Source organism: Pelodiscus sinensis, chromosome 7 (assembly GCF_049634645.1).
Source record: "Pelodiscus sinensis isolate JC-2024 chromosome 7, ASM4963464v1, whole genome shotgun sequence".
Taxonomy (NCBI): Eukaryota; Metazoa; Chordata; order Testudines; family Trionychidae; genus Pelodiscus; species Pelodiscus sinensis.
Genome location: NC_134717.1, coordinates 28,335,222 through 28,354,056, shown reverse-complemented (window position 1 = coordinate 28,354,056; position 18,835 = coordinate 28,335,222). Strand labels below are relative to the sequence as shown.

The 18,835-nt window shown below is 44.5% G+C and overlaps 1 protein-coding gene across 4 annotated transcripts in view; it reads left to right on the top strand.

Annotated features, from left to right (window-relative positions):
* Nucleotides 1-13,353: 13,353 nt before the first annotated feature.
* The window catches only part of CACNB4 (calcium voltage-gated channel auxiliary subunit beta 4), a 218,361-nt gene continuing 212,879 nt past the window's right edge, over nucleotides 13,354-18,835 (top strand). For 2 of the 4 annotated variants that reach the window (XR_012905162.1, XM_075933401.1), the window contains exons 1-2: nucleotides 13,678-13,826; nucleotides 14,094-14,177. Coding sequence is in view for 3 of the 4 variants with exons in the window: in XM_075933401.1 (XP_075789516.1) it covers nucleotides 13,755-13,826; nucleotides 14,094-14,177 (156 nt within the window). In the remaining variant the exon portion in view is untranslated. Of the gene's footprint in view, nucleotides 13,472-13,677; nucleotides 13,879-14,093; nucleotides 14,178-18,835 lie in introns of those variants that run through there. The other 2 variants (XM_075933403.1, XM_075933402.1) reach the window with 2 other exon arrangements.

The following is an 18,835-nucleotide window of genomic DNA, read 5'->3' as shown; positions in this document are numbered from 1 at the left end:
GTGGCACAGCGGGGCAGTCTGAACGCGCCGCGGTCAACAAGGGAAGCCTTTGTTGACATTCCGGTATGCCTCGTGAAATGAGGTTTACCGGAGCAGTCGACAAAGGCTTCCCTATGGCTCTTACTACATTTAAAATGCAGAGCTGCAGTGTGGGTTGCTTCCGGAGCCAGGACTGCTCAGCTCTGCAGAGTGGCCCCTTATTGACTAATTGTGTGGTTGATGCAAATTGTATCGACTACGCGATTAGCCAGATAACTGCAATTTAACATCCTTACTCCATAGAGTCCCCGTAGCATATCTAAGGGAAAGAACAAAAGAACTACATAATTCACCAGCCTGATATGCCTGAAAACAAAATGTTCCTGTGAGTCATTCTTTATCTGTAAGTCACTGGAAAATATATTGTCAATCACTTAAACTTATATTATCATCTTGAGTCACCTGTATCTTTTATATAATAGTGTCAGGTCAGTTTAGGCCCCAAGTTTAAGCCTTGGAACAATAAGCACTTATGGTAGAATTTAAGTTTTTAAACGATTTTGTTTTGGATACGTCTATACTGAACACTTATTTTGAAATAAGCTATTCTGGAACAAATACTCTGAAATAGCTTATTATGAAAGAGCACGTCTACACTACAGGGAAGCCTCAAAAGTATTCTGAGGCAGACTCCCCTGATGTGTACGTACAATCTAGATTTAGAGCCCCAGGAGGCACTGGGGAATAATTACTTTGAATGGTCCTGAGAAGGAATCTATTTTGAAATAGTAGTGGAGCGTCCATGCTACTGCTATTGTGAAATAGCTATTTCAGAATAGGCGTCGTTTCTCATGGAATGAGGTATACAGAAGTTGGAATAAGCCATCCGTTATTTTGAATTTATTTGGAAATAACGGAATTGCTGTGTAGATACTCGCATTGTTGTTTTGGAATAACAGCCGTTTCATCTGAAATAATGTTGCTGTGTAGACGCACCCAATATTGGTTTTTTCAACCCAGACATTCTCTCGCTACTAGGGTGAGAGAGATGTGAAACTGATAAACTACAGTTGAATCTGGACAGTTCCCTAATGTCTTAATTTCCTGAACAATATATTAATGTGGGAAGCCAGCCAACCCATGAGAGAGGTTGATTCACAATTAAAGAAACATTTCCTTACTATTATCAATGTAGGTGATTAAAACTGAATTTTAAAAATCTAATTTATATTTTACTATTCATGTTATGCACTTTTTGCACCGTATTCATCCTGGACAAAGAAGCAAGGCTAACTAATTTAATTTAAGAAATTCTAAAATCGACTAATTTGTGTGCATAGAGGACATTAATCAATTTGATTATACTAGGTCTCTTCTTACATTCTTTACCAGATGATTGTGAGGTCTTAGTTTATGTTGCCTGGCATACATATTAGGGAAAATGAAGAAGAGCGTATTTCCTCTCCCAGTGAATGTGTGGCCTGATTTTGTTTTAAATATAAACAGTGAATTAACTAAACTAAATACAGATAATCAATTGCATAATCATATCTTTCATATATCTTTTGAGACAATGTGCCACATCTGCAAGCAGTATTCAAGATGGGGACATAGTACATATTTATATAGAAGTAATATATTTTATGTCATTATTTATCCCTTTCTCAGTGATTCTCAACATTCTGTTCAATTTTTTGACTGCCGCTGCATATTGAGTGGATGTTTTCAGCAAGCTATCTATAATGACTCCAAGATCTGGCTCTTGAGTGCTAACAGCTAATTTAGACCACTTCTTTCAGAACTCCTGTGTGAATACCATCTGGTCCTGGTGACTTATTACTGTTTAGTTTATCTTTTTGTTCCAAAATGACATCTAATGAAATCTTAGTCTGGGACAGTTTCTCAGATTTGTCACCCTTCCTACCTCCCCTCCTCTCCCCTATTCCCCCCAAAAAGATTCAGGTTTGGGTATCTCCCTCACATCTTCAGCCATGAACATAAATACGGCCACACTGGGTCAGACCAAAGGTCCATCTAGCCCAGTATCCTGTCTTCCAACAGTGGCCAATGTCAGATGCCCCAGAGAGTGAGCAGGACAGGGAATCTTCAAACAATCCCTCTCCTGTCACCCATTCCCAGCCTCTGACAGAGGCTAGGGACACCATTCCTACCCATCCAAGCTAATGACCATTGATGGACCTAACCTAGAATTTATCTAATTCTTTCTTGAACTCTGTTAAAGTCCTGGTCTTCACAGCCTCCTCTGGCAAGGAGTTCCACAGGCTAACCATGCGCTGTGTAAAGAAAAACTTCCTTTTGTTTGTTTTAAACCTGCTACATATTAATTTCATTTGGTGACCCCTAGTTCTTACGTTATGAGAACAAATAAATAACTTTTCCTTCTTTGAGAGAGTGAAGCCAGACAGGAACCCCCCTGTAACATCCATTTTTGCTTGCCTGAAGCACACAGAGCAGTAAGATCTTTGACAGAAGGTCTGGATATACAGGCTGCTGTGACCCTGGATGGCTGTAAACAGAGATATGCCAATTGCTGACCAAGAGGGTGCCAAGGAGTGTCCTTGACTGAAACCTATATTGATACGAACACACACTGTCCGGGGGGAGGAAACCCCCCCCCCCCAGTAAAAAAATGTCCAGTACTCACAGTTAATTTACACTTGCAAGAGAGATAACTAAAGTTGAAACTCCCTTGTAAGAACTGGCGTCACAAAGACGGACCAACACAATTTGGCATCTTAGGGTGTGTCTAGACTACCTAGTTTTGTCGACAAAAGTGGACTTTTGTCGACAAAACAATACCAGCATCTACACTACTGCGGAGTTCTGTCGACATAACGTCGACAGAACTCCGCGGTTTTGTCGACGCTGGTATACCTCATTTTACGAGGCATAACACTTTCTGTCGACAGAACTCTGTCGACAGAAGGTGTTATTGCCTGTAACACTGCGTCCAGACTACGGAGTTCTGTCGACAAAGCGGCTTGCTTTGTCGACAGAACTCCGTGTGTCTGGACGCAAATTGTCGACGGAAGTTTTGTCGACAGTATCTGTCGACAAAACTTCCGTCGACAAAACGCGGTAGTCTAGACGTACCCTGAGATAAGAAAGAGGATACAGGCCCCTATAGGTATAAAGATGGGTCCAGCAGCACACTTATTCTGAGTGTCAATCTACCATCTATCTGCTGGTCGGGTTAGGTGTTTGACCTCCCGAGGTTCCGCGGGGACGCCCACCTCGTATTCGTCTTTCCTAGGAATTGAGGGACCGGCTCTGGCCTAATACGCTGGAGTCGAGAGGCACAGAAGGGGGTAAAAATTGTACCTGTATGTGTCCTTTGTCTTAAGCGTACACATAGACTTAGAGCTCTTTAAAGATTAAGCTGTCACTTGGTACCATTATTTCTATTTTCTATCTTTATTTTCTTTGTAACCATTTTTAAGATCTATATTTGCTAGCAGTTAAGAAATAGAGCAATAGCCATTGTAACCATATGATTTATAAGCTTCTTTAATAAACCTGTAACTGTATAAGCTTTAACCTGATTCTTTCAGTTGCTGTAACAGAACCAAGGACAATTTAAAAGAACTTCAGCCAGTCATAAGGGACAGATATAGGAAGATCTGGGGCATTTGGATCGTGTCGCTTCCAGAGGACAGATCCGTAGGGGCATCTCTCAGTCTTCCCTAGGCTGCCCTCTGCGAAGGGATCCTGTATCCTAGCAGTTAAAATCTGAGATGTAATAAGCTCTTCCTATAAACTCTGGGGCATCTGTCAGCCTGTTGGCTGCCCTCCGCGAAGGGATCCCGATCCTAGTGGACAAAGACATGGACGTTAAACTCCTCGGGGCACCCATCAGTCTCTCCTAGACTGCTCACTGCGATGGGGCCTTGTGTCCCAGCAGTTGAAGACTCGGGTACAACACATACACACACACTGCCCTGACCATAGGCTGACAGAGAGACGTTCCCATGTGTGTTCCACATTAGGTCGGTTCTGAGCCTGAGAGTGGAGATTTTGTAGCAGTGTCCCTGGGGCCATCCACCAGCAGCTGTGTGCTGTTAGGCTGCAGGCATCGCGCATGCGCGAGCCCCTCCTCCCACTCCTCACTTCCTTCTCTACTGCCTCCGGCTACAGACGGACTCAGCAGTGCTCCTTAGCTTCTTCGTGTCTAGATTATTATAACGTCTTAAAACCAGTTAAATTAATTATAGTAGTTAGTGAATTTAAATACTTAGTTAATTACTTCGTTAATTTAAAAAAATCTAGATTAATATAAGGGATTTTTTCTTTTCTGTCAGTTAATCCCTTCCTGCAGTCTCTGACTGTTTCCACAGGCATTCCTAGCTCACCAGGGTTTCAATGCTGCACCTCACATAAGAGCCTATCCCAGTATCGTATGGTCACTCACAATGTGTCCGGTGCCTTGGAGAGCAGCATAATGCTCAGAAATGCCCTCATTGTGCAAAGCTAAAGCTGTGGGCACAGAAAGACAGAGACCTTTGGCTTGTTATTTTTATTGGAAAACTCGCTTAGACCAGCCTCTGATTTGGGCCAGCACCCCGAAGAACTTAATCAGCAGGGATCCAGAAAGCCCACCAAGAAAAAAGTGAGCCTCCTCAGCACTTCAAGGGCCTACAGCACCGAAGCAGCCATCTCCCCCATGGCCGGTGCCGAGAGCAGTGCCGGCACTGCGCCTCAGCACATATAATGCAGCTGGCATCTTTGGAGCCCGCAACGCATGCGCTAAATTGCTCTCTGAAGTGACAGGCTTGAAGTTGCCTGCCTCATTAGCTGCAGTACCATCTGGCAATGATATGATCTTGCCAACGCAGCATGAGAGCGTGGCGCCAATCAGGTTAATAGGTGCCTTAGCTGTCACGTCCGAGGCACCTGATGCTGCACAATTGCCCTCGGCACAGAGGCATGATTCAATGCCTCCGATAGCCTCTGTCCCTCCCACATTGGCACTGACAGCAACTGTTGGGCATTACACTCAACACAGAGACTTAGTCTCATCCACTTTTAACTCTCCATTTTTACAACCTGAGCACTCTCTGCTATGTTCACACCATAGAGACCACTTTCTCAGGAAAAAATTTCATCCGAATCTGATGATTTCTCTAGGGGTTTTTTTTTTTACCAGAGAATTCTCCTTACACAGTTCAGAGTATTTACTCTTCCAGATTTGGGAATATGCCTTCATATTATGGCAATCCCTGAGTACCTCCACCTGAGCCTTACCACTACTGCCAACATTGGTACAAAGGGCAATATTCTCACAAACACCAGCATGACCAGCGATGACACAGAGAATGATATTCCCCCTCCAAACAATTACAAGAACGGGACCCACTCACACAGGAGGCAGTTCCCTCTCATGACCCAAATAACCCCCCTCCAGTGGAGGGAGGGTCTCTGGCCTCAGCTTCAATGACTTCAGATAACGCTGCACATTTCCGAGACCTTTTAAAATGTGTAGCTGCTGAATTAAACATTCCTCTTCATGAGGCTGTGGAAAATCAGCATGAGCTAACACACATACTACACCCAGTAACACCATCAAAAATACCATTGCCAATGATTCCAGCAATAACGGATTTGGCAAGGACAATGTGGCAAACTCTGGCATCAATCTCTTCGACTAAGAGAACTGATAAGAAATATTATGTCCCACCTAAGGGTTCTGAACTTCTTTTTCTCACCCAGCACCAAATTCCCTCATGCTGGAAGCTGCACAACTAAAATCCAAGCAGCAACAATACCAGTCTACCCCATCTGACCACAATAGCAAAAGGCTTGACACATTCCGGTGCGAGATATATACATCTTCTACTTTACAATTTTGCATTTCGAATCACACAACTTTTCTGAGCAAACATGATTACAGAAATTACCCCAAACTAAACGACCTTTTTGCAGACATCCATGAGGCTAAGAGGCAACACTACAAAGCACTGGTGTCCAAGGGTCACACAATGGTAAGAACAGCATTACAGGCTGTCTTAGATGCTGCTGACATGGCTGCACATTCTACAGCAACAACAGTATAATGAGGAGGGCATCATGGCTTAGCTCCACTCCATTCCCCAGGGAGATTCAATCTACTGTAGAAGATCTGTCTTTTGATGGCCAGAATTTCTTTGCAGCTAACACCAATTTCTCCACCCCATGAAAAATTCCAGAGAGATACTTTGGTCTTTGGGGATCCACAGCCAAGCACTGAGAAGAAGGCAATATAGGTATCAGCCCTAACCCGAGACCTCGATACCCCCCTTATGCACAACACTGTAATAGACAAGACCAGCACCAATAGAACAATGGCAGAGGCAGAAACCAATGACGAAGCTCTTCCTCTACCAATTCCCAACAGTCACAGCAGTCCAACAAGCAAATTGGATCATTAGGTCGAGGGTCTGGAGAGCCTCTCACCTATTCTAGGGCCATCGACACAAGCAAATCTCTTCCATCATCAATTTTTACCCTTCTTCAACAACTGGCAGGCTGTGTCTACATTGGCATCCCTTTCCGGAAAAGGGATGCTAATGAGACACTTCAGAATTGCAAATCCGCGGGGGATTTAAATATCCCCCGCGGCATTTGCATTTACATGGCTGCCGCTTTTTTCCGGCTCGGGGTTTTTGCCGGAGAAAAGCGCCAGTGTAGACGCGATTCTCCGGAAAATAAGCCCTTTTCCGGAAGATCCCTTATTCCTACTTTCAAGTCCACTTTCAAGTAGGAATAAGGGATCTTCCGGAAAAGGGCTTATTTTCCGGAGAATCGCATCTACACTGGCGCTTTTCTCCGGCAAAAACCCCGAGCCGGAAAAAAGCGGCAGCCATGTAAATGCAAATGCCGCGGGGGATATTTAAATCCCCCGCGGATTTGCAATTCTGAAGTGTCTCATTAGCATCCCTTTTCCGGAAAGGGATGCCAATGTAGACACAGCCGCAATGTATAACCTCCGATAGATGGCTCCTGCAGATAATTGAAAAAGGCTGCCTTATTCCCTTTGTCCATACTTCCTTTTCCAGCCCCTTTCCCTGTCCCTTTTCAGGGACCACTCTCACGAGATCCTTCTTCAACAAGAAGAGAACCTCTTACACATAGGGGAAATTGAACCAGCCTCTCACCCCCTCCCCCCCCCCCCAGCAGGACTGGCCTTACCATGAAGCGAACTGAGGTGGCTGCCTCAGGTGCCAGACTGGGGGGTGCCACTAGGACCCAGAGTGTAGAAAATTGTGTCTGCTGCTGGTGCATGTTTTTTTTCTGTTCTAGATGCACAGAGATGGTGGAGTGCTGTGCTGGAGGAAGGAGGGCACAAGAGACATGACAGGAAGGCAGGAGAAAAGGTGGCATGGGGGCGTCCTTTGAGCTCCCTGCCTCCAGTTTCAAAATGTCGTGGGCTGCCTCTGCACCACAGTTTAGGGGAATGGGTTCTACTCCCATTACTTCTTGACTGAAAAGGGAGCTGGAGGCCCATTCTAGATCTTCGAGCCCTCAATAAATTTGTTCAAAAACAAAATTCAAGATGGTTATGCTTGTTACCATATTACTGACATTGAAACGGAATGCTTGGTTCTCGTCCCTCGACCTGCAAGATCCATACTTTCATGTTGCCATCCACCCTACTGTCAGCCGACGGTCAGGGCAGTGAGTCCCTTATTACCGGCTGAAATTCTTTTAAATTGTGCTTGGTTCTGTTACAGCAACTGAAGGAGTCAGGTTAAAGCTTAAACAGTTACTATTTATTGTTACAGGGTAAACTTAGTTGTTAAATGCTACTACTGTGTTACAGATAACACAGACACTACAAAGGACAGGACAGAAATTACACTAAGAAGTTACTTACAGGTACCATGAAACCCTTTGGTTCTCTGAGCTCTTATTAAATGCATGCAAAATAGACACATAGCAGGTATATATTCTCACCCCTGCGTTCCAGACTTGGCGTGGCCAGCGTCTTTCTCTCAATCCCTCGGGAAGAAGTAGGGCGAGGTTGGGCGTCCCACAGACCTCGGGAGACAATCAATACCTGCCAGCAGGTATAGATGATTGGAGCTCCAATGGGGTGGGCTGCTGAACCTCTTTTATACCCCTTGGGTCATGTAGGCTTCTTCCTAGGCTCAAGTGGCCAATCAGGAAAAATGGCTTTGAATGCCAAGTTTCCCACGAAGGGTGCAAAGCATAATTTACACCTGGGAAAATGCAGACAATGGGCACCTCTGGTATGTGATGGGCGAAGATTCCTCTCCTGGGACAGTGCAGGCGTGTCAATTACTGGTACTAGCCATCAGGGCGACGGGAGGCCCCGGGTCGTCAGCTAGCCCATTTACTGTCTGGTTTCTGTTTATGGTAGAGTCAGGGACAGGCAGCAAACCTGTGTTCCCAGGGCATCAAAGGCTGACTGCCTTTCTCTTGCTCTCTGGAGGGGGGGGGGAAACAAGATGGGGCTCGTGGAAAAACAAGATGGGGTTTTGTGTCTGGCTACACAACCCCAAATTAATCCCCAAAGTACACTCGTCCTTCCACATCAATCAGATACACCGTCCCACCTTCTTCCCCAAATCACATGGCAACTCTTTTTTACATGAAAATGTACATGCTTGACCTGTGCAGAGCTCTTTCCTTTTACCTGCGGTGAACAAAACCATTCTGGGTATCTCCCAGACTCTTTGTTTCAATAGCAAACCACAATAAGGGCCAGACTGTCTCACCACAGAGACTCTCCCACTGGATCTCAGATTGCATCAAGCTTTTCTGTACATGGTCAGACATGCCACCTCCAGATAGCACAACGGCACACTCAGCCAGAGCCCTGGCTACCTCTATAGCATTCCTCTGTAGAGTACCCATAAGAGACATCCACGCAGTTGCCATGTAGTCCTCTGACCACACATTTGCAAAGCACTATGCACTTATGCAGGGACCTCGCTCCAACTTGAAACAAGCTTCGGTGGTTCTTTCCACTGCTTTTCTGCCAGATCCAAAGTCCCTACCTCCCTAAAGGGAAATTGCTTTGTAGTTACCAGATGTGGAGCACCCACGTGGACATTTCTCTCTTGAAGAGGAGATTACTTACCTCAATATTAACTGACGTTCTTTGAGATGAGTGTCCCCGTGGGTGCTCCACAACCCTCCCTTCCTTCCCTCTACTTTGGGATCCTGGCCTTCTCAAGTCATCGTTTTGGGGTAGAGAAGGAACTGAGGAGTGGAGTGGGAAGGGAGGGGCTTGCACATGCGTGATGCCTACAGCCTAAGAGTGCGCAGCAGCTGCTGCGTGCATGCGTAGCTCCAGGGACACTGCTATAAAATCTCTGCTCTCAGGCTTGGTGCTGGCACATTGACCTAATGTGGAGCACCCACAGGGACACTCATCTCAAAGAACATCAGTTACTATTGAGGTAAGTAACCTCCTCTTGCTCACTTTTTCCACACCAGACATGATTTTATAGACCTCTGTCATATCCCCCCTTTGTCTCCTCTTTCTAAACTGAAAAGTTCAAGTCTTTTTAATCTCTCTTCAGAAGACGGATGCAAAGGTTTCATTTTGTTTCTCTGCAATGGCCTTACTGTCCTTGAGTGCTTCTTTAGCAGCTGGATCATGCATTGGCTGCAAATGGTTGTTTAGCAGGTTTCCTGCTTCTGATGTACTTAATTTTTTTTTTTAACTATTAGTTTTCGAGTCTTTGGCTAGCTGTTCTTCCAATTCTTTTTTGACCTTCCTAATTATATTTTTCTACTTCTTTTGCCAGACTTTCTGCTTCTTTCTGCTTTCCTCATTCGGATTTAACTTCCACTGTCTCATCTAAACAATGCCTTTTTGCCTCTTGCTGCTTCTTTTGCTTTGGTGTTTAGCCATGGTGGCACTTTCTTGGCTTTCTTTTTATTTTTTAACTCAGGGTATACATTTAAGTAGAGCCTCTATTATAAAAAGTTCCAATGCAGCTTACAGGGATTTCACTTTTGGAACTGTTCCCTTTAATTTCTGTTTAGCTAACGTCCCCATTTTTGCGTAGTTAAATGCTACCATATTGGGCTGTTGTTTCCTGCCACAGTGATGTTAAATTTAATTATATTATGGTCATTATTCCAAGTGGTCCGGTGATATTGCCTCTCCTTTTGTGGATTCTAAGAATCTGCTCCAAGAAGCAGTCCTTTAAGATATCAAGAAGTTTCTCTCGGCATCCCATCCTGAGGTGAAATATACCCAGTCAATATGGGGATAGTTGAAATACCCCACTATAACTCAGTTTTTAATTTTAATAGCCTCTCTAATGTCCCTGAGCATGTCACAGTCACTATCACCATCCTGGTCAGATGATTGGTAATATAACCCTACTGCTATATTCTTATTATTAGGGCATGGAATCAAGGTTTAATTTGTGCATGAGACACTAAAAACTAAAGGCAGAATTTAAGAATAAGCATTATTAGTACAATAGGAATCTTTACAACAGTGTTTCCCAAACTATGGGCTGCGGCCGGGTATTGGGCCACGGGAAAAAAATACCGAGCCTCAGCGTGGTTGCCAGGAGGGGAGCAGCGGGGCTGGTTGGGGGAGTCATCGGGGCAGCGGGGCTGACCGGGGGAGATTGGTGGGGGGCGGAGGGGAACCGGCCGCCAGAAGCAGGGCTGGACTGGGGAGATCGGGAGGAGAAGAGGGGAGGGAGTGGGACTGACCTGGGCACATGCAGACCCAGGCACACGAGTGAGTCCAGCCCTGGGGATTCCATTTTGCCTGCCCACCCCACATACCCTCCCTTGAGTAGTTGTGAACTGCCTGGCTGGTAGACACACTCACGCAGCCTGAGCACATCTACCAGCCAGGCAGTTCGCAGCTAAGGACTGATACACCTAATTATAATGAAATTTACCTAATTAGAAAATATGTCATTTTATATGTCTGGTAAATTCTCAGTTTGACAAAACCCTCAAATACCAGACTGTCCGGTACAAAACTGGACACCTGGCAACTCTACCCTTCCTTGCACCTTCCCTTCTAGCCAGATACCCTACCCCCAATCTACTCCTGCTCCCGCCTCCTGGAGCGCTCGTGTGGTGCCGGGTTCCCCAAGCTCTGGCCTAGGTTGGGCGGAGGATGCAGCCAGGTGAAACACTGAAAATTAATTCATTTTTTCATTCTTTTTTTTATATGCCTTTATATTTTTGGGCTGCAAAAAACAGTACTGAAAAAAATGGGTTCCAACTAAAGTAAAAGGTTTGGGACACCCTGATCTAGCCAGCTTTCTATCCATTTTACAGTCCATTTATCCAATCCATATTCCCTTCACTTGCTGGCAAGAATGTTGTGGGTGACTGTATCAAAATCTTTGCTAACGCTGGCACTGGGGGCTTTGGGAGGACCAGAAACAACTTATTTGAATATTCATCATTTGCTTAATGAATATGCAAATGAATGTCACTGGTCCTCCAAAAGCTCGTAAATGGATTTATTGGTCCCAGTGTCAAAAAGTTGGGGAACCCCTGCTTTACAAGATGGTCCTAGGTGCTGCCTGGGACTTTTCTCTCACTTGCACTTGCAAACAACTCCAGGAGATCCACTTGCTTAAATACAGCTTTTGCCTTTTTTCCTCCCTCATCCTGTGTGCTTTTCACACGGGAAACTCCTAGTTCAGGGCTTCTCTCCAATCACGTGGACTGGCCATTAACTCTCCTGTGCTTTGCAACAAGAATTAAACTGAGAAAAGTTCAACAGCCCCCACTGCACATACCCAATCCCTTAATGAGTCTGCTGGAAGTTACTGCATGGCATCTTCAGATTTTTCTATTAATACTTTCATCCTGGTTGGGTGTCTCTCAGAGGCGACTGGAACTGGGAAAATACCAATTTGTTTAAAGCAACAAATTAAGTGGAAATGGGTCAGTTTAGACAAATCTTTCAATGGAACATAGGTTTCAAAACTTGTGCCAGCCAGGTTTCCTGCCAGCTTGCCTACCCAGCTCTTTGGTATCCTGACCAAACAATTGCTTTGGTTTTGGAATCTTGATTCCCAGGACTTCCAGAGTCTGTGCTTCCACAATAGCCAGCATGTCTAGAAAGACTGTCTGAGAACCTGTGATCCCAGGGCTTCCAGCATCCAGAACTGCCTGAGCTAGCCCTCTGGGTTATCTAGCTCTCTGGACAGCTGTTTCCTCAAGCTTTGAAAGACAGAAAGGTCAAGGAACAAGTAGTTCCAGGAGTCTGGAAGCCCTGGGGTCTTCACTTCTGAGGGAATCTGCAAGTGAGGGCTGCTATGGAGCCAGGAACCCTAGGACCTCTGGAAACTCCTGGCTGAAATTGACGAGATTCTCAGTTTCAGGAATAAGCACCACTTAACAGCAATGGTAAGCCCCTAATGCATTTTGTTTCAGAACATATTTTAGTGTTTTCAAAACATTTTTGCGGGATTTCAGTTCTATGAAAATTTCTGAATTTTTGTCTTTTCATTCCAATTTGCAATGGAATTTTATTTCCAGAACAGTTCTATCAATGATCACCTAATGTGCAAGCCTATACACCTTTTGCTGTAACGTTATGTGCATGTATGCACTGTATACATATACATTTATTTCCTTCTTTTGTGCTGCATTAAAATGACTCAAATTCAAAACTATTTAACTCCTGTTGTAAATTGGTCATAAAATCCACCTGTGTAATAATAAATCACATCAAATCTCTGAGTTCTTTTAAAGTTGTAGTGCTCAATCTTGATTTTTTTTTAAAAGTGATGTGTCTGTGTGTGCTGTGTGTGCACTTTTCCTAGTGTCCCCAAAAACCTTAGGCAGCTATAACTTCAGGAAGTAATTCATCTCTAGCCTAGACTGAGAACCATTGGGTGGACATTTTACCCACAGAAATCCATTGATTTCACAGTGGTGTACCCAACCAGAATACATGAGTGCAGTAGCACTGGCTTATTTAAGAGATTTCTAGATGGCTAGTTAAAAGCCACATTAGGATCTTGAGACGGTGGCTCTAGAGGCGGACTGTTACATGGTAATTTTATAACAAATTGTAGCATAAACCTAGTACGTTTTGTTCGCTCTGTCTGGTGATTTTATCACCTCTCATCTCATTTATGTATTGCCAACTCAGGGCCTGGGCTATCTTTAGTGCTCTGTGTTTGTAGGATGCTTAGCAATATGTGCCCTGGGCCTTTATTAAATATAAGCAATAATAAATACATAATAATCAATCATGGAAAATGCGTAGGGAGCACACACATTCCTTTGGGCCGGAGGCTTAATGAGCACGGGGAGAGAGGAAGAGGTTAGCAGGAGATGCATAAACGTTTGGAAAGTTGCGGAGCAAGGTCACTGCTGTCTGATGATCTGGTTAGAAAGGTCAGGAGGCGGCACACTACGGCTGTATGCAGGAGGAGCTAGAAGAAGAGGACAGGGAGGTGGGTGAACCTGGCTTCCAGAGTGTGTGTTTTGAGGGAGCAGCTGAACCCCACACAAAGAGGTCATGGTGAGCCGGAGTGAACGCTAGTCCACCAGCGGGAAATGGGGGGGAGGGGTGGGAAGCGGCACGAGCGGGGTATTTACAGCTGCAAATCGGATGGGGGAAGGGTAGGGAACTCCCCCCCCGCCAGAACTCGCTGGCTTCTGTGACACACATGCCCGGCGCCCGCGAGAGCGGGGAAAGCGGCGCTGTCGCTTTAAGGCGTGGCGGTGGGAGCGGTGCCGCACAGGCAGCGGGCGCAGGGGAGGCAGCGCGCCCGGAGCGGGGCAGAGGCGATGCTGCGCTAGCCATGTCCAAGCACCCCCCCTCCTCCCACAGCAAGAACGGGCTGGCGGACGGGCTGCACACCCCCATCTTCCAGGTGCCTTCCCCGCGCGGGGAGCATCGCCTCGGCGCGGGCTGCCATGGCTGCGGTGGGTGCTGGGCTAGGCGGGAGCCTGGCTCCCTTAGGCCGCGGCGGGCTCCGGGCGGGGGGTGGCTCCGGGCTCAGCCCCCGGCCCTTGGCGCGTCCGGGCAGCTCCGCTCCCCGCTGGACCCGTGGGGCCCCTGTTCAGCGGGGCCCCGCCGGCTGCCCAGCCCGCCCTTGTGACCCGGTGTCTCTCCCCTCCGCCGCCCCCGGCGAGTGCAGGTGACCCGCGGGACCGCGACCCGGCGCAGCAGGTTGAAACGATCCGACGGCAGCACCACGTCCACCAGCTTCATCCTGCGGCAGGTAGAGTGGGGGCGCGGGGCGAGCCGGGCGCGGTGGGGGGCTGCCGGGGCGCCCCGCTAGCGCTCAGCTCCGGCAAGTCCGCCTGCCGGCTGGCTGTGACACGCGACTCGGCTTTCTCCTGCCCCCGGCTTGCAGGGACCGGAGCGACCTCTCTCCCCACCTTGTGACTGGGGCTCTCAGGCGGGCCGGGCTCTGCAAAGCCTTGTTCTTCCCTCTGCAAAGCACTGCTCCGCTCCGGCTTCAACTTCGCTTCGCTTTTAGCCCCTGAGTCCGTATTCGCTTTGCTGGCGAGACCGCTCCCCCCCACGGAAACGCAATGTCTGGGGAGGCACGCAGCGGGATTCGGGTTGATCTAAAATATTTCAGGTGGAGTGAGACGCCTTTGGGCAAACAGGAGTGTGTGCGAGGAGGGATGCATCAGTTTTCAAGCCATATACATAACTGAGATTTGGGTCAGAGGGGCTTTGAGATAAGGGTCGCTGCAATGTTTTCCCCCAAATATTTGGGACAAGGCAAAGGAAGGGAGTGAGGAAATAAAAAGGGAAAGGCTCCTATTGAATTACATTCATCTTGCTTAAACTAATAGGTGGACGAGGATTGGAATCATTTCTGTGTTAACGTCTTCCAGTTTTTGAATATTTCTTGAAAAAGCTGCATTAAAGACTGCCAGGCTCTGAGATGCGGTCTATTAAAGTCCATCTCAGGCAAATGCGGAAAGATGGACTACTAGATACAGTGAGGTAACCAGGGTCAGTCACATGTAGTCAGTTCTATCAAGTGCTGACTACAGAATCCATTTAGACTTGCTTGGAGGCAAATTCATTCTCTCTCCTTCCCTATGTGTACTGAAGAATTTTGGTGAAGAACCTACTTGTTAGCCTACTCTATTTAGGGAACTTTAGCTCTCCCAGTTTCAGACTGAAATATTAGGGTCTCTGTACAATTATACATAAGATTTTGTTTTTCAGATATACATATTTTTTTCCCTACTTATATGGTGTATGAAGTAGGAAAATAAATGTCAGCGTGTATTTTTAAATACTAGTGACATGGCATATTCAGCACATATTAGACATATTTTAATGTTGTTTTCTCCTAAATGACCCAAAATAATTTGTGAGAAAATAATTGTGTATTTTATTTATTCCAGTTTTTGCTCCATAATCACTAAAAATTACAGCAGCAGAATTTGAAATTAACATTCAAAAGCTAATTTGCCATTTGTTCTCATAAGAAACCGCCTTTTTCTCGACAAGTATCAGAGCGGCAGCCGTGTTAGTCTGTAGCCACAAAAACAACGAGAAGTCCTTTGGCACCTTAAGGTGTATCAGATTTATTTGGGCATAAGCTTTCATGAGCATGCATCTGATGAAGTGGGTTTCTGCCCATAAAAGCTCATGCCCAAATAAATCTGTAGTGTTTAAAGTACCTCTTCACTATAAACTCTTAGCTTAATAAATAATTGATGGCATCTTTAAAGAAGCCCTAGATAGTTTTATCTGGATTTTCTTGAAACTTTATTTTTAGGCAAATTGATTAAATCCACTTGGAAAAAATTGTGGATTTTTGATGCATTGGAACCTGCATTTTGTAAACACTGATGTGTTGTGGGTTCTCTCTCTCTCATATATGATGGGTACTTTTGCATCTGCAGAGACGCATGTAGGGCCCATGCAGATTGGATTGTAGGGTCAAGTCTGTAGCATTTTATCTATCTGCCTGAGGCCAACATGCATCTCAATACCCCAAAACTTTGTGTCAAGTTTGGATTTGGATCTCAATGTAGGCCATATTGCGAACATTAGGTGTCCAAAAATTGTCAGGTTTAAAAGAAATTGTAAGCTTGGCTCAAATATGATTTTATATTACATTGTGAGTTCTTTGTATGTATCTTCTAGTCTCTGAGCTGTTGGAGTACAATTGGGTCATGTTTTCCAGTTTGTGCAAAAGAGCTGAATTTTTCAAGTTGTTACTTTACTCCAGGTGCTGGGGCTTTAAAAAACACCAAATATCATGACATTTGTGAGTAAATTGTGAGTTGGCAATGATATTTTAGTTTTAGACTGGTGGGTACTAATCCTTTTTCTTGTATGACAAGAATGTCACAGGAACAATTTATGTGACATCCTCTTGTCTATATTCACCCTTTCCACTCTTCTGTTGTTGGCTGCTAACTCGCCTCATAAAAAATTATGTCCATGGTGTGATTGAAGCTCTGGTATTCTCTCCCAGGTGATGTCTACTCAGTAAACACAATTTTAAAGTAGTAAATTATAAAATGTCATTATCTTGGATGGTTTGTTCTTTCTTTGTATCAAGAGAGTTTTCTTGTTTTGAGGTGTAAGTCCTCATTCATCACACAAGCTGAACTCCCAGTGCAAAGAAAGCAGAATCGGGCCTCTGAGAAATTTTGGGATATTTTGCCATCGAAAGAACATCTTTCATTTAACTAGACTGTATTGAAGTGCAGGATACTGAAGTGGTGAATTATGTTAGCCCCACAGAAGAAGGGAATATATAACCAATGGAATGAATCATTTCCAATTACTTTGTGGTATTTTATCATCTCTGCAACTCCACAAATCAGAATAAGAGCAATTCCATGCTAGCAAACCTTATTTCGTTAGAAACGAGATCAAGCCACTACCGTAGCACAAAAGAGAGAGAACACAGTATGCAACATGACTTGAAACTGAATAATTGCAAAAAAACCCCAAAATATACATGCATGCAATTTAAATTCATGTTCATGGATTGAGCTATTTCAGCAGGTCTTACAAAAATGGTATGGGCGCTTCTTGTACGTGCCAGAAAGAAAGAGTCTAAAAGATTCTGTACATCCTTTAAAGTGATGGATTTCCAGTGTAGTGTTAAAGCATCAACTGTGTGAGTAGGACTGCATTTGATTTTTTTAATCCTTTCTAGTTTGCACTGTAAGGGAACTGAGCATCTGTTCCTGCATGTGGCAATATGTTCTGAATTTCCTCTGGAGTGAAAGGCACTTGTTTTCTCCTGGTGTTGCTCAAGACTGTGCAGAATTTGGCCTTCGGCAGCTGGCCTTGCAAAACTACTACTCTCATGAGTAGTGTTAAGTTGACTGCCCAGTTGAAGCCAGTGGAGCTACTTGTATAAGTGTTTGAGAGTCAGGCCCCAACTACTCGGTTGTCAGATATAACAGAGCTCAATTGTGACATCTTATTTGAGTTAAAATGTGTGGAAATGTTCTCTGGGCTTTGCAGTTTGTTCAGCTGCTCATGTTCCAGTGCTTTGTGTAAGTGCTTAACTACATTATGTCTGAATAGCTGGTAGTCTGTATTTCAGCAGGAGTCAAATGAGGGAGTCTTAGTCTTTATGAATAGAAACCCCATATAATGACCTACTGAAGATATACACATCTGTTATCAAAGGGGCACTATCAAATATTTGAGGCCCAACATTTTGGTGCTAGATCTTGTATCTTTTGCACATCCAAAATGTACTAATTTTACTAGGAATTGTGAGTGTGTGGCACATATGGAGCTACATCTTTGATGGAGAAAGTTTTCTAGATGCTAAAGGCCTGACTTTTCAACACGGTATGTGTGACTAGATACTGCATTTTTGTGCACCTAACTTACATGCTTAGTTGTGGTAATTGCATGCACATCTCATAATCTGGCCTTGTTGTATGGAATTTGCATGTGCAAACAACTAGGACGTGCAAAAATATAACTTGCCTTTTGTTTGACTAAATATCCAGTTTGTTTATACAAGTAATGCATACTCAACTTTGAAAATCAGGCTCAGTCTACTGGGGTTTTTAAAAATCCACCACGCTATCAATAGATTTCCCAGAAAACAGCTGCTATCTCTGGGTGTCAAGACAATGAATTGTGCGTTCTCTGCCAACTTTGCAGTAATAACAGCATCAAATAGTCACTAAAGCTATTCCCAGAACTGTGGTGACACAATTGTTGTTTCTGCACTGGTATTTGATATGTTTTGTCACAATGAGGTGCTATATAGATTCAAGCTGCTAACTATATGACTTCAAATCCATTCAAAACAAAATAAATAAATCCACTAAAAAGAATCCTCATGACCCAAATGGAAAAGGAGCAGATTGTTTTCCCTACCAATATCATCCTCTGAGTGGCTATTACTGGGGCTGGAGATTCAAAATAACAATAAAATTGTGCACATTTACTTGAAACCTTAAACAGTGGGAGATTCAATAATTCATTTTATAAAGATGGTGTGAAGCTTTTATTTGAGTTGCATGAGTTCAACAACAAAAATAACTTAAGTTGCTGCCCACTCATCACAGAGAGTGGATGAATTCACTTTAAGCAGCTGTTTAGGAAACAGTCATATAAACCCTCTCCATGAATTTACTATAATAAATTCCTTCCTATATGTCAATTTAACTGCACAAGATAATGTTTCCTTTGTGCTAAAGCGAGACTAGTTGTGAATATTCTCAGACTGCATTGTTTTTCATTAGAAAAGAGAATACAAACGTAACTCATAGTGCATATATCTGTGATTAGGTGTATCCTGTTGGTCATCGCTCTCACTGGAAGCCTTTTTTCTATGATAAGGGTCAGCCTGGCTGGGACACAGACAGTAAAATATCATCTGGAAAGGTTTTGTCATGTTCGTTGTATATTCAGTGTTTA